The sequence below is a fragment of the Uranotaenia lowii genome, chromosome 3 (genome assembly GCF_029784155.1).
Source record: "Uranotaenia lowii strain MFRU-FL chromosome 3, ASM2978415v1, whole genome shotgun sequence".
NCBI classification, from domain to species: Eukaryota; Metazoa; Arthropoda; class Insecta; order Diptera; family Culicidae; genus Uranotaenia; species Uranotaenia lowii.
This window is the reverse complement of record NC_073693.1, coordinates 56,774,305-56,788,280: the sequence shown is the minus strand read 5'-3', so window position 1 is coordinate 56,788,280 and position 13,976 is coordinate 56,774,305. Positions and strand designations below refer to the sequence as shown.

The following is a 13,976-nucleotide window of genomic DNA, read 5'->3' as shown; positions in this document are numbered from 1 at the left end:
GGCAAAATATTTTTAATAGATGTTTTTCTGGACCCCGACGATTTTATTTAACTTAAAATTTCTTTTTTTAAATTTTTGTGGCTGTTTGAAGTAAAAACTACGATTTTTCACAAAAAAATCCGCCATCTGTAAAATCTCCCCAAAGTAAAAAGAAAGAAAATCCTTGGGGTTTGGTATTTTATATGTAGAAACTATGTTCCAAATTTGAAAAGAATCGGTGAAGTAGTTTTCAAATGACGATGTCCACTGACTTTCAAAATGTGCTTTCGAGAAAAACGCGTTTAAAGTTTCTGCTCTCTTTCTCTCTTGCAGTATTAGATAGAAGGAGATAAAGGCCTATAATTTCTACAGTTTTGCTTCGATTGACTTGAAAAATTTGACACAGCATTCTTGAAATGTTTCACAATAAGAAAATAAAAAAATAAAAAAAATCGATTTTTTGAAAGTGTTAGACCCAACCCCCCCTCTTAATGATTTTATCCCTTGAGTTAATAGAAAAAACAGAAAAAATAGAATTTTAGAATAAAGTGGAAATAATAGAATAAAATAGAAAAGAATAAAATGGAAAATATAAGGTTTATTTAAAATACAAATTTTGTGAAAGATTCACTTATTCAGTACTATTTCGTTTTTTTTTAATTGATGTAGTTTAGTTTATGTATCTTTTGGAGTTGTGATCTGCTTCGTAAAAATTCAGTTTTAGTTCATGACTTGCGTTTGCCCCGATAAATTTTTCCTTATCAAGAAACACAGTTGCAAAAACAGACAAATGCAAATCGACTTCCGGTCGTCGTTTTGAGACAGTGCTCGATCCCGGTTTTATTATATTTTCGGGGACGGATTTCCATTTTCTTCTATCTTGCTTTTGCCGCCGAAGAACCCAACAAATCTTTAAAGCCGCCGCGCAACATGTTTAATGAAAGATAAACATTAAATAACCATTGCACGACCGATTTAATTAAGCAATTCCCAACCCGCTCTTCGCTGCCTAGCTACTTCCGGCCATGTGGTTTTCCCAAGCCTCTCCCAGGCTCGTCCCGGAAGAAAGAATCACAATGTTGAGTAATTAATTTTTTTAGTTCGTTCAGTGTTTTCGATTTCGTCGCTGCCAAGCGGATCCGATTTTGCGTTTCCGGTGCCCCGTATCCCTCTCTCAAGGGACAAATGAATCGGTTGTTGTTGGTCCTGATGGCGGTGGTCATCTGGTGGGATTTTCGTTTGGTTTAACGGTTGAATTCTCAATGGACCGGATGAGGGCAGACAGGGGATGAAATCAGAGTTGAATGCGCTTTTCCACCGTATCGAGATAATTGAAATGCAGTTTCGATCAGTACATAATTTTTTTCCATGTTGTTGGTGAGCCTCGTAACAACAAAAACAACAGGTAGGTTAAGGTGGTTGAAAAATTATGTTTTCAAATTGATTTCGATGCCCTACAGTAGTGGGTGCTGCATTGGGTTGCAAAAATCTGATGACCGTGTGATGTACATGTGTAATATTCCAATCGATAGAATGGAGATGCACAAATTTCATTATGTAATTATTGCATTATTTTGTACATCAATCAAGAAAAAAAAACTTCCGCATTAATCATCTCATAATTTCTACCAGAAGGTTATAAAAGAATAATGGAGGTCTTGAAATAAAAATCTTAGATTCAGAAGTAAAAAGAATTTATTCAATTTAAGATCTAGGTACTTATTATTAAAATGGCAGAACTTCACGTCCCCACGCGATTGTGCTCTGCACTGAATCACTTCGAAAAACCACGACCAAAGCCCAAGCGGCTAGCAAATATAACACTGTCAACAGAGTGTAGTGCATGATGCAAAGCAAAACCATCTTGCGCTTTGCCTCTTTAAGGTTTTCTAGATTCTCCTTCATTACGTATTTCCTGAGGCCCATTACATAGATGTAGAAAAAGTCGTGCCAATCGATTTTCTTAACATCTGATGGGAAGAATTCCTTATCCTCCACGGACATGCTGTCGTATACCTTCCGCATGTTTTCGTTCCTGAACCACCACTGGTTGTTGGTGAAGAATTGTAGAACATCTGTGAATTGTTGAATTTTTCGATACAGGAAAACCACTCTGAAACCAGAAATTGTTAAAATAGAAATTATTTTATCAGTCATTTTAAACTATAGATATTACCTAGGTTTTTCTCCCATAATTCTGGCAAGCAAATCGAAAAACAACGCAGGTATGAAGTGGTACAAAATATTCAGGAAGTAGTATACAGTTTTCGATTTGGTGTGATTGTAGCGAGGGAACCAAAGCGTTTTTATCGCCGGGCAAATGAATTTGCACTCCATGCAGTACTGGCAAACTTTCTCGTAGGTAAACGGATTGTCCACCCGGGAAACGCAATTGAATACTTTTTCCTCTGCCGGCACCCCCACCTGTTGCGTTGTGCTGTACCAGATGGCGGCGAGGCTTGAATTGACCACCAAATCGGCCGGTATGATATCCGAGTGGTATTGATTATCAATGAGAAGAATCCGAAGTACGCCACTACCCACTCCACTGATGACGCCGTTTAGCCCGTACACGTTGTCGGTCCACCCTTCAATAGGATCATCCACAGTTGCAATCACTGTTTGGAATAAAAGCAATTGACAAATAAGGTTTTAAGCATTATGAGACTGATCGCATGTTCTTCGGCTTGAAAGAGGCTCCAGATATGTTTCAATGTATGATTGACCAAGGAAACCAAACTTACCAATTGACGGTCTTATTAGCACAATTGGCAATCGGTTACAGTATTCCCGGAATACATTTTCTGCCGTAGCTTTTGCAAAGGTGTAGGTATTGGGCCAGGGGTGGATAATTTTACGGGACAACGTATCCATATCCTCCTCTTGCAAGGTATCGGCTATCTTGACCAGCTCCGTCGGTTGAATGTGCACATCGTAGTACCGTTCGAAAATTTCTTCCTGGATGCAGTTCGAGTATGCCGTCGAAATGTACAAAAATGAGATCAACTTTTTCATGCCCAGGGCGATTTTGAGCAGTTCCTGGGCCCCGAATACATTGGTTTTGATGGCATTCTGAATCGAGGTGTCCAGATTGACGTCTGCTGCCGAGTGAATAACTATCTCGACATTGTTCTTCAGGTACTCGATATCGATCTCTGGCAGGTTCAGTTCTGTGTACTGTAGCGCACCATCTATCACCCGGATGCGCGTCCAGTAGGAGTTGGGATTCTGAGAGTAGTTTTGGTAAACCTGGTGGGAGAAAATGCTGATTGAATACATATTACAAAAAGTAAATTTTAAAAGCTATTTTCGTAGCCACGGAGCAAAAAGAACTAAACTTTTTAAATTTCTTTTTATATAATGTAACAACTAACATCTAGTTCGAGAAATTAAAAATATTATTATTTTTTATTTTCATAGTTTTCCGCCTCACGACATAACTTGATGAATATAGCTCCTAACATTCACTCGGTCCATGGCAACTGTTCTTCAACTTCTCGGGCATCCTACAAACTCCAGAACACGCTCCACTTGTTTTAACCACCTTGCTCGTTTTGCCCTCATTAATCTCGTTCCTGCCGGACTCGTAGCTAACACGAGTTGCGCAGCATAGTCATCCGGCATTCTCACAACATGTCATTCCCAGCGTATCCGGTCAGCCTTCACCACCTCCTGAGTATTAGATTCGCCGAAGAGCCCCGCGAGCTCGTGGTTCATCCTTCGTCCCATACTCCGTTCTTCTGCACGCAGCCAAATATGGTGCTTTGAGTACTTCGAGTGTGCGCAGGTGCTCCTCGAGCAATATCTATGTCTCGTGCGCGTAGGGTACGCCCGGACTAACAAGCGTCTTGTAAAGGTTACACTTCGTGCGAGAGCTAAGTCTTCTAGACCGTTGATGCTTGGGGAGTCTACAGTTGGTACAATGTCCGCTGATCTTTCGCCACCAGATCTCACGGCTGGTGTCATTGTCTGTGGTCACCAGTGAGCCGAAATAGAATCGATGACTTTGACTGTCTCCAGTTCGTCGCCGTCGATCTTAACCTTGGACAAGCGGGCTTTGCGGTCTTGGATCCGCAGGCCAACATATACTTCGTTTTGGACGTATTAATCGTCTTCCCATTCTTTCCCGCTTCGCGTTTCAGTTTGCGGTAGACTTCCTCCACCGCCGCAGATCGTCTCTAGACAATGTAAATGTCGTTAGCAAAGCAGATAATTTGACTGGATCTGTTGAAGATAGTGCCCCGCATTTCACCCACCGCTTGTTGAAGAATATCTTCTAGCGCCACGTTAAACATCATGCAGTATAGACCATTGCCTTGTCGAATCCCCCTGCGCGATTCGAATGAACTCTACAATTCACTCGAAGTTCGAACACAGAACTGAGTTCCATCCATTGTTGCCATAATCAGTCTGGAAACAATGACCCAAGGTTGCAAAAAGTGTGCCGCTCATGGGGACGTGGAAACGCCTTCATACGAAAGACTGTATTGATTGTTGGCAGGTCGAAATGTGTCAGTGCCATTACTCTGGAGTCCTTGCAGCGCTAATTCAGGGCACTAGCGCAGTGGACCGTATATTTCCCTAGCTACTAGTGGGACCAAACATAAATATAAACAGCAACAACACCCAAAAAAGAAGGAACGTTGAGACAACTGACGTTAGCTCGGACGAAGAAGGAGAAGGTAGAAGAACGCAGAGAGAGGTCTTTGCTAAGGGAGGACTCCTTAGGTCTTCTCTTCTGAGCAAAGTAGTAACGGAGTTAGGTAAGGAGATAGGCACCCGGTCGAAGGTGAGTCCACTGAAAACCTCAGTAGTTCCCAGCAAGAGAAGCTGGCAACAGTCGCGGGAAGAGGTGCACCTAGGGGCATCTCAAAATATGGCCTCTGTAGGTAGCTGACATGGCCGACCAGATGCAGGAGTTTGTGCGAAGTACAAACAACGTGCACACGCACATCAAGGGTTCCTAAATTGATGGGAGCTGGTGGGGAAAGCCGAAGCTGCGGAGAAAAACCTGGAGTGAGGCAACATTGGTTCACCTCAAGGACCTTCGAAGAAGTCCAAGCCGAGAAGAAAGGCGAAAAGTATCGCGACTTCCCCGTCGTAAACGATTCCTCTCAAAAGGGAGTGGTGCGGACTATAAGGATGCCTACGGAGAAAGCAGTGCTGGAGGCATGGTTTGTAATAGAAAGGAGAACGAAGAAAGAAAAGTAGTCATAAAGCCCGAACCACCCCCAAAGCCCAAACCTCTACGAGTGATTCGAGTATGTGGACCTTTTCTGGAAGCTTCGCGCAGAGCCAAAGTTATCTGCTTTTGGCGAGAGCGTCACCAAAACAAGACGCACCCAAAAAGATGAACTGGATGTAAGCAGGCAGACGAATCTGGTAGCTCGGATAGCCTGACCAGCCTTGCCAGATCTACGGATTTCTCCGTAGTTCTACGGATTTTGACCATTTCCACGGAGCTACGGATCGATGCTCCAAATCTACGGATTCTCAGCATTTCCTACGGATTTTCTACGGATTATCGAATAAATTCAAGGGATTCTGCGGATGAATGAAAATTCTACCTGACGACCAAAAAAAAAAGGTCATCAAGTTTTATTTAGCCGAAAACAGTACATTTTTCGATTTTCGTGAAATCTACGGACTTAAGCGGGTTTCAATCTGGCAACGCTGAGCCTGACATATAAAAACCCAAAACAATCCAGTAAAATTGGATATAATCCAGCTAAATCTGAATCATATTTAGCGAGGTAGCTTAGTTTCGGCTAGAGCAAACGGTAGGCGAAAAGAAATGGGATGTAGTGCCATTGTCAGAACCATATATAATTTCGCCTGGAAATGGTAACTGGGCAGCAGATTGGTCTGGCTTAGCTGCTGTCTAAATCACAGGGTGTTTTCCCATTCAGGAGGTAGTGACAGATTCTCAGGACGGATTCGTGATTGCAATAATCAACGGCATCTTTTTCTGCAGCTGCTACGCTCCACCAAGATAGAAGATCGGGGAGTTCAACACAGTGTTGGATGAACTCGCTCACGAATTAAAAAGGAAGGCCCTTGTAGTGATAGGAGCAGATGGAAGATTAAAGTTTTTAATCAGGAAGGCTGCGTCGAAACTATAAACATGAAGTAAGCATAGAAAGTGCAAAATTCTGAGCAGTATACGAAAATTATAGTAGCTATGTGCGCCATGGCTATGCCCAGAAGAAGTATACCCAAGTGGTTGCGACGACTGGCTTACTGGTGGACCTAAGAGCCAGAATCGAGAAGTGCCGTTTATGGAGCAGCCAGAGTAGCACTTAAGCGAGTTTTCATGGCGATCAAGGGGAACTGCTACAGAGCACAGTAGTAGAGCGTAAAAAACAACGCATGTGGCCAAGCCTATAGATTTGAACTAGCAGGATTCTTTGGCTCGCAGTCGCCAAGCTAAAAATGTCCGGAAAAAAATAAGGAAATTGTCACGCATCTTTTCTCGCAGCAGGGCCCGAGGCAGTGACCACTAGCCTCGTGGTGAAGGTGACGGTACAGACCATTCCAGGTACTTTCAGAGTGGTGTTACAAAAGTTCTCGACTAATGATCTTTCGCCAACCTGTGGAAAACTGCGATGCTGGTGTTACTACCGAAACCGGGAAAACCTCCAGGGCATCCGCCACCTTGTAGACCTATTTGCCTGTTGGATACCCTTGGTAAACTACGACAGAGGATAATCTACAACAGACTAACTATGTATTTGAACAGAGGGTGAAAGAAGACTATCGAACAGATAGTTCGGTTTTCGGAAAGGGAGATCCACAGTGGATGCCATTCAAATGGTGACAGAAAAGAAGAGGAAAGGTGTTTGTCATCGGGTCATTTTGATGGTCGATGTAGAAAATGCCTTCAACAACGCTAGTGATACCAGGGTAGGATTTTTTTTTTGAAACTCGCATTTTGATCTACGAAACCGAAACCGGGTATTTGAGCCGGGATTTTATTCGAATATTTTCTCGTCTCATGTCCTATCATTGTTCTTTAACCGCGTTACTCTATCGTTTTAATCTTGCTGGCAGCAATTTATGTGGTTGTGGTCAAGATTACCATGACATCGAACATATGTATTGTTTGGTCGTGTGAGGACCACCTTGTCGCCAGGGTGAATTTAATAGACTCCCTTCGAGCCCGAGGAAAACCACCCAATACCCCAATGAGAGATGTATTAGCTGCGATAGACATTGATTACATGCTCGAAATCTACCTTTTCCTCAAAGCTATTGATCTCCGTTTATAACTTCCTTCTATACTTCTTTCTTCTTCACTATATCTAAATCTATCGAAAACTTTGAAATGTAATTACACAAATCAGACATTTCCTCTTTAAAACCTACGGTACGAGCTGTTTCAAATAAACTAATTATAAAAAAAAAGAAACTGGGTTACAATCTACTGCCCTACCAGCAGGTGTTCCACAGGGTTCCATTCTTGGACCTGTGCTTGGAATGCCATGTATAACGAGGTATTAACGCTGGAACTGCCAGCAGGCGTGCAGATAGTCGGATTCGCTGAAGATATCGTGCTCATAACCACCGGTGAAGTAAACGAGGAAGTAGAGGACCTTGCAACGGATTATGTAGAAAGGGTCGGCATTTGGAAGGAAGGAGTCAAGCTTCAGATAGCCCACCATAAAACCGAAGTACTACTCGTGACCAACAAAAGAGTTGTGCCACACATGGAGATTACTTATGGAGGACACAGCCCATCTTTGAAACAGCAGCTGAAATGGTCGACAGCCACTTACGTTTCGGTGCACATGTCAAATATTGTGCACTTGATTATACATGATAACCATCGACCATGGTCATGGTATATCGTTGATCTGTACAACCCTCAAAGTACTCTGCAAAGTGATCCTCAACAGGACCCAGAAAAAAATCGACGCTATCCTCCGAGGGCAACAAGGTGGATTCCGATTCGGACGATCATATGTGGACCACATCACAACGCTACGAATTATAATGGAACAAATCAACGAATTCCAGGACCTTCTTTTGCTGGTGTTCGTTGATTTCGAAAAAGCATTTCACCGACTGAACCATGAAAATATCTAGTAGGCTTTATGACAACGAGGAGTCCCAGAGAAACTAGTCCGTCTTATCGAGGCACAGTACGAGGCATTTTTGTGCAAGGTCTAACACGACGATTTCTTGTCCGATTCAATCCCTATAACTGCTGGAGTGAGACAAGGATGTATTTTATCACCGCTGCTTTTTCTCATCTTAATGGATGAGGCCAAACCGAGGCAGCTGAACGACCTTGATCTGGCTGACGATATTTTTTTGCTCGCCCAAACACAACAAGACATGCAGAGCTAACTCGACGACCTCTCCGAAAGCTTCAAGGCAGCAGGTCTCAAAATCAATGTCGAAAAGACCAAATCGAAGAGCCTTCAAATTTCGTGGTAGCTGAGCAACAAGTTGAGAAAGTGGAGTGCTTCCAGTATCTTGGTAGCCAGATAGCGCCTGCTGGTGGTACCAGAAAATACATCGAAACCCGGATCAGAAAACCCCGACTTGCGTTAGCGAGTCTCTGGAACATCTGGCGCTCACGCCAGATCTCTCTACGAACAAAAATCCGAATCTTTAACTCAAACGTCAAATCCGTATTGTTGTACGGGTGTGAAACTTGGTGCACATATGCGGTGATGACGAGAAAACTGCATGTATTCGTGAATCGCTGCCTGCGGAGTATCATTGGCCTGGCAACTGGATCTCAAATGAGTATCTACATTGCTGGTGTCATCAAAGAGCGCTAGAAATCGAGATTCGGGAACGTAAGTGAAGATGTATTGGGCACACGCTGCAAAAAGATGAGAACGAGATTTGCACAGAGGCACTTCAATGGAAACCACAAGGACATTGAAGGAAAGGCAGACCCAGAAGCATGGGGCGGCGATGCCTAGCCATCAAAATCTGAACTGTGGACGAGAATCTTGACTGGGACCAAGTGAAAACGCTGGCTCCGGATGGTCAACAGTGGAGGTCTTTCACCCTTTTACGGCCCTATGCGTCGGAGAATCGACACGGGACCATTAACTAACTAACTATGATTCCCATTGACATCACTCTGGCGGAGGATAAAAAACGATACATAGCGAGAGCCGTTAGACCCAGCAAACATTTTCGTAGGTATATTTCTCAACACCTTTGTTATACGTTTCATATACATTATAGAATGATTTTTTTTTTTGTTTTAAATTAGTTTATTTGCCATAGAAGTTTAAGTAACAGTAACATACGTGTGCATTATTCAGTCATATCCAACATCTAGGTAAAAATTCAATTCTTGCAAGTCTACATTATTATCACAATCATTGATAAAAGTTATATAATTCAAAAGTAGGCTAAAGATTTTCTTCTTATTGCACTTATTGATTCCATCAAGCGATGGTCGCATCAGATCTCCGCTGCTGAGTAGTCGTCCTCCAGTGATGATTCCAAGTCTTCTTTGTAGTAAGTTGAAACCAGCCTGCACACGCTGGCAGGAAAAAAATTTGTGTTCCACTGTTTCCACTAGACTGCCACAGTGCACGCATGCCTCGTCGTCGGTCCGTTGCATTGTGTGTAGGATCGTATGAAACTCGAAAAAACAGCATTTACCTACCAAAGTGGAGGCAATATACATACAAATTTTCAACTTCTGGCTAAAGCGATAAGAGTATACGATTTCGACACCATATTCATACATACTGAAAGAATGCAATAGAGCACAAGTTTTTTCTCTCAACGCATGCGATTCGTTGCCAGCGACAATATTTGCTGCCTCTGTCATTGGGCAATTCATGCAAATACACCATCTGATTTTTAGCAATCTGGTTGCACTGCTGGTCGCTGAGAGAACACCAAAACTGTTCTCTCACTTGATCCACGCGGGAGAAAAAAAAAGAAACGAAATCGTTTTCAAAATCTGCAAACATGGCGGACTTTTGATCATATCCGATTTGAACCATTTAATACGACCTCGAACAACTATTTTTATGACATATAACTTGCGTTAGTTGGAATTACGATTCGCAGTGACGTTTTTAATGACTTGAGTTATCATTTTTAATACGATTTTATGTTTGCTGGGGAGGAGTGCGTAAAACTCAACTTGCAGCATCAATGCTTAAGTGGTAGGAGCAAAAAGCACGTATCGAGCAACTCTAGATGGACGCATAGGCTAATCCCGCGGCTTGCAGATTGGGTAAATCAGAAGTATGGAGAGGTCAACTTTTACCTGACGCAGTTCCTTTTGGGTCATGGGTGTTTTAAGCAATACCTTCATCGGTTTAAGCTTATCAGCTCGCCATATTTCCCGGAATGCGTAGATACGATAGATACGAAAAATGGTGACTTCAATTTGCTCGGTTTGAAGTGGTGCTCTAACCATGGTAGCTTTCTCTGCTCGTATGCAGTACGCTCAACTTTTTCGACCCAATCGAACGTCATACTAGACTCCCATCAGCGACTTTGCGGCAGATTAACAGCGTGACAAACGAAAAAGGTCGTATGTTGTATCTCTGCTTTGCCAGCGATGGGAGTCTTTTATCGTCCGTTGTTTTGGCACCTACTCCGTACGTTAAAGCGGTACACCATCATCCTGCTTTATTGGTGTCGTTCGATGTCACTAGACTTGCCCAATCTTGCAAAATTAGCACCCTTCTATCTTGACTTCAAGAACGCCAACTTTGTCGAGATTTCTCGTACCCTGGTTACCAACGACTGGGAATCTGAGCTCAACCTATCTGATTCCAACGCTGCTTCGACATCCCTTGAACATTTGGATAGTGCTGTCAGGAATATTGTGCAACCAAGCTCAATAATTCTTTCTCAACGGGTCCGGACGGAATACCGGCTACTTTTATTAAAACTTTCATGCCTGTTTTTCTGATTCCTGTTAGGCTTATTTTTCAAGCTTGACAGAACTACCTTCTCCTCACTGTGGAAGGCGCCTTACATGTTTCCGGTGTATAAAAAAAGGTAATAAGAGAGATGTCAACAACGATCGGGGAATCTCGGCATTATGCGCAGTAGCCAAACAATTCGAATTGGTGGTCTTCATGTTCAAGCGCTCCACGACAACAAACCTTCTGACGTTTATTTCTCACGTGCATTAAAGTTTTGCTGCGAAGTCTAAAACCGACGGCATACGACAAAGTCATCCACGATAATGCCATTGGAAAGCTCAAACGCTTGGGTTTCTGTGAAACTCTTCTTGGCTTGTTCTGGAGCTACCTATCTAGACGTTTATTTATAGTTCGCACGGGGGACTCTTTCTCCAGAAAATTCTCCGGTTCCTCTGGTGTGCCAAAGGGAAGCCATTTAGGGCCGATTATCTTCTTTATCTACTTCAACGATGCACCAATACTCCTCGAAAGTCCAAAATTATGCTACGCTGACGACCTTAAACTATTTTACCACATCAACGACCAGGACGATATTGATTTCCTAAAAAAAATAAATTTAACCCCTTCGCACACTGGTGGGACATAATCTGCCTGCCTTTGAATCGCTGTAAATGTGCAGTCATCAGTTTTTCAAGAAGTTGGCAGCCATTTTCCGCTGAGTACTTCCTCGGAGATGAGCCAATCGCATGCCTATCACAAGATATGCTTCGCCTTAACGAAAAATTTCTAATACTAAGTAATTCTATCACTTTTTCTTCTAATTGGTCTATCAAGAGATGCAAAATATTTGTTGCAGCATTTCTAATCAATCATTTTTTTTGTACGGATACATAGATTTCAAACTCGAATCCAATTCATGTTACATTTTCACAATGAGCCTCATTTTCGGTGTTTCATCAGTTCTAAGAATTGATTTCATTTCAAAGTTCATTGAACACTCAGCTTTACCATCGTTTTTATATAACTTGGTCGTTGTTTCCTTCTATTCATTTACACAAAACATCTTCAAATTGGTTTACCTATCACAACCATCAAAGTGTTGATAACACCTCTCAGAACGCCTTTTAACTGGAACTTTAAAAATATCATCTTTGAATCTTCAAAGTTTACATTATAGCCTTAAATGGACGGAAAATTTTTATCGCATATTTTTCACAATAGGAGATATAGTGTATTGAGTTGATTTTTGCTGCATTTTTACCAACTACGCAATTGCAAATGTGTTCAAATTAATCCAAAGCTAACGCCAAACACCTACAGTTTCCCGCTCGAACTGCCGCTGCAACCGCTCCCGAGATGTTCGTCCCCGTTTGGGCCGAATCAGAAGGATCAGCTCCTTAACGTCACACTTGAGTAGCTTTTCAATGAATAGTTTTCCCAGAAATCCCGTCCCTCCAGTGAGAAACACAGTCTTCCCCCGGAAAAATTGTCGCATAGGCGAATTGACACTTTGGCTCGGATCTCGACGTTTCTGGTCGTCGGCGGTAAAAATTTGCTCCAACATTTTTGAGGTCTTAACTTTCAAAGATACCGATTTTTTTTTTTGCAATAGCTCCCGAATAACGACGACTCTAAACCAACCGGAACGAAAGTAAAAGTCGGACTGACCGGCTCTAATCGCAGCGCGGTAAAATATTCACTGGAAGAACTTAATCGTCACCTTTGTTTTGAAAAGTCAATCGAGTTTATGGTGCTATAATCGAAAACAACGGCGATGATCGACTTGGGGTTAGTTGATTTGGATCATCCAAAGTGTTGTTTATTCCATTGGCATACTGTCTGGCTGTTTAACAGTATGTTAATGGGATGTACATAAATTGATTCCCAATTCCGACGACGAGCTACGACGCTTCCAGGAACCATGCTCCGATGGAATTTTCAATTGATAAGAATGAAATCGAAAGGTTTTAAATTTTTTCCTCCAGAATAATTGTTTTAAGATAATGTCAGGTAGATTGATGCAAAAAGGAATATTGGATATAAAATATTGTATTTAACTAATTTTGTGACTTTATTGGGTTTCTCATTTGACATTATTTCAAAATTCACTTATAAACTTGAGGGAAACAATGCAAAAAAAAACTATTTGTGGTTTTCATTCTTTATAACTTTTTACTATCCTCACACCTTAATAGTTTCCACAGCGCCTTGGCGTTCCCCACTCATCTGGGGCTTTTCAACAACGAAAACTAATTGTAACTGTCACCTCGATAGTAAATTTCGACAAAACTACCCCGGAAGGCAATTTGCGTGTTGCAGGTAAATGCAGGTTCAGAATTTTGCTTACCTTAATAATTCTGGCCCCACCATCATCCCCTTGCTGCATCCGCATGCTCAAAAGAACCACTTCCAGGCTCTGGTGGCATACTTTTGGGCGTTCTTGTGTGCCATATTTCGTCCTCCTAATGAGAGCAGATGAGGCAACACCCTACCGACTGTAGGAAAAAGGCTGTTACTACAACTAACTAGGTACTGGAACCGGAATCCATCCTGGGCCAGTTTAACGGACGAATGCCTCCGGGTGCAAAATTTTCGGAATCGTGAGTGCGGCAATGTCGTATTTTGTGGCCGTTTCTGGCCAACCAAGCGCATTTTTCTGCATGCCTTAGCTTAATGACCTCGGGTTTTTTTTCTCCGTCAAACCTCAATGAAAAAGGAAGGAGGCTTGTTTGAAGAGGTCCATAAATATGTTGCAATTTTAATTGCTGGATTATGGCCAAACGCTTTTTGTTTACGAAACGAGCAGCAGAATCATAATACTGCTGAAATTTTGGCTCAGGAACAAATCCAAGGACGGGCCTTAGAAAAGAACAACAGACGGTTTAATTAAACGTTAAATATATATTTGAAGTTGAATGTTATCAAACTTCTTATAAAAATCATCTAAATGATGCACCCGAGATAAAATTCCTTTATTCGTTGGAGGCAACCTTCCGAGATTTGCTTGAATGGCTGAAATTAACAACGATTCAATTACCATTATCTATCCTATCTGGTGAGAGAAAAAGAGAAGCTTTTCAAGACGAAACGTAATGTTGAAAAAATCTCCTCACTAGATACGATTATTAGGAAATG

The 13,976-nt window shown here is 42.1% G+C and overlaps 1 protein-coding gene across 1 annotated transcript; it reads right to left on the bottom strand.

Annotated features, from left to right (window-relative positions):
* Window positions 1-1,662: 1,662 nt before the first annotated feature.
* Window positions 1,663-12,509, bottom strand: LOC129757705 (fatty acyl-CoA reductase wat-like). Its single transcript, XM_055754992.1, has 4 exons — window positions 12,160-12,509; window positions 2,724-3,228; window positions 2,156-2,597; window positions 1,663-2,092 (listed from the first exon to the last, which is right to left on the bottom strand). Exons 1-4 carry the CDS (start codon window positions 12,403-12,405, stop codon window positions 1,705-1,707), a joined length of 1,581 nt encoding a protein of 526 aa, XP_055610967.1. The 5' UTR covers window positions 12,406-12,509; the 3' UTR covers window positions 1,663-1,704.
* Between the last annotated feature and the right edge of the window lie 1,467 nt (window positions 12,510-13,976).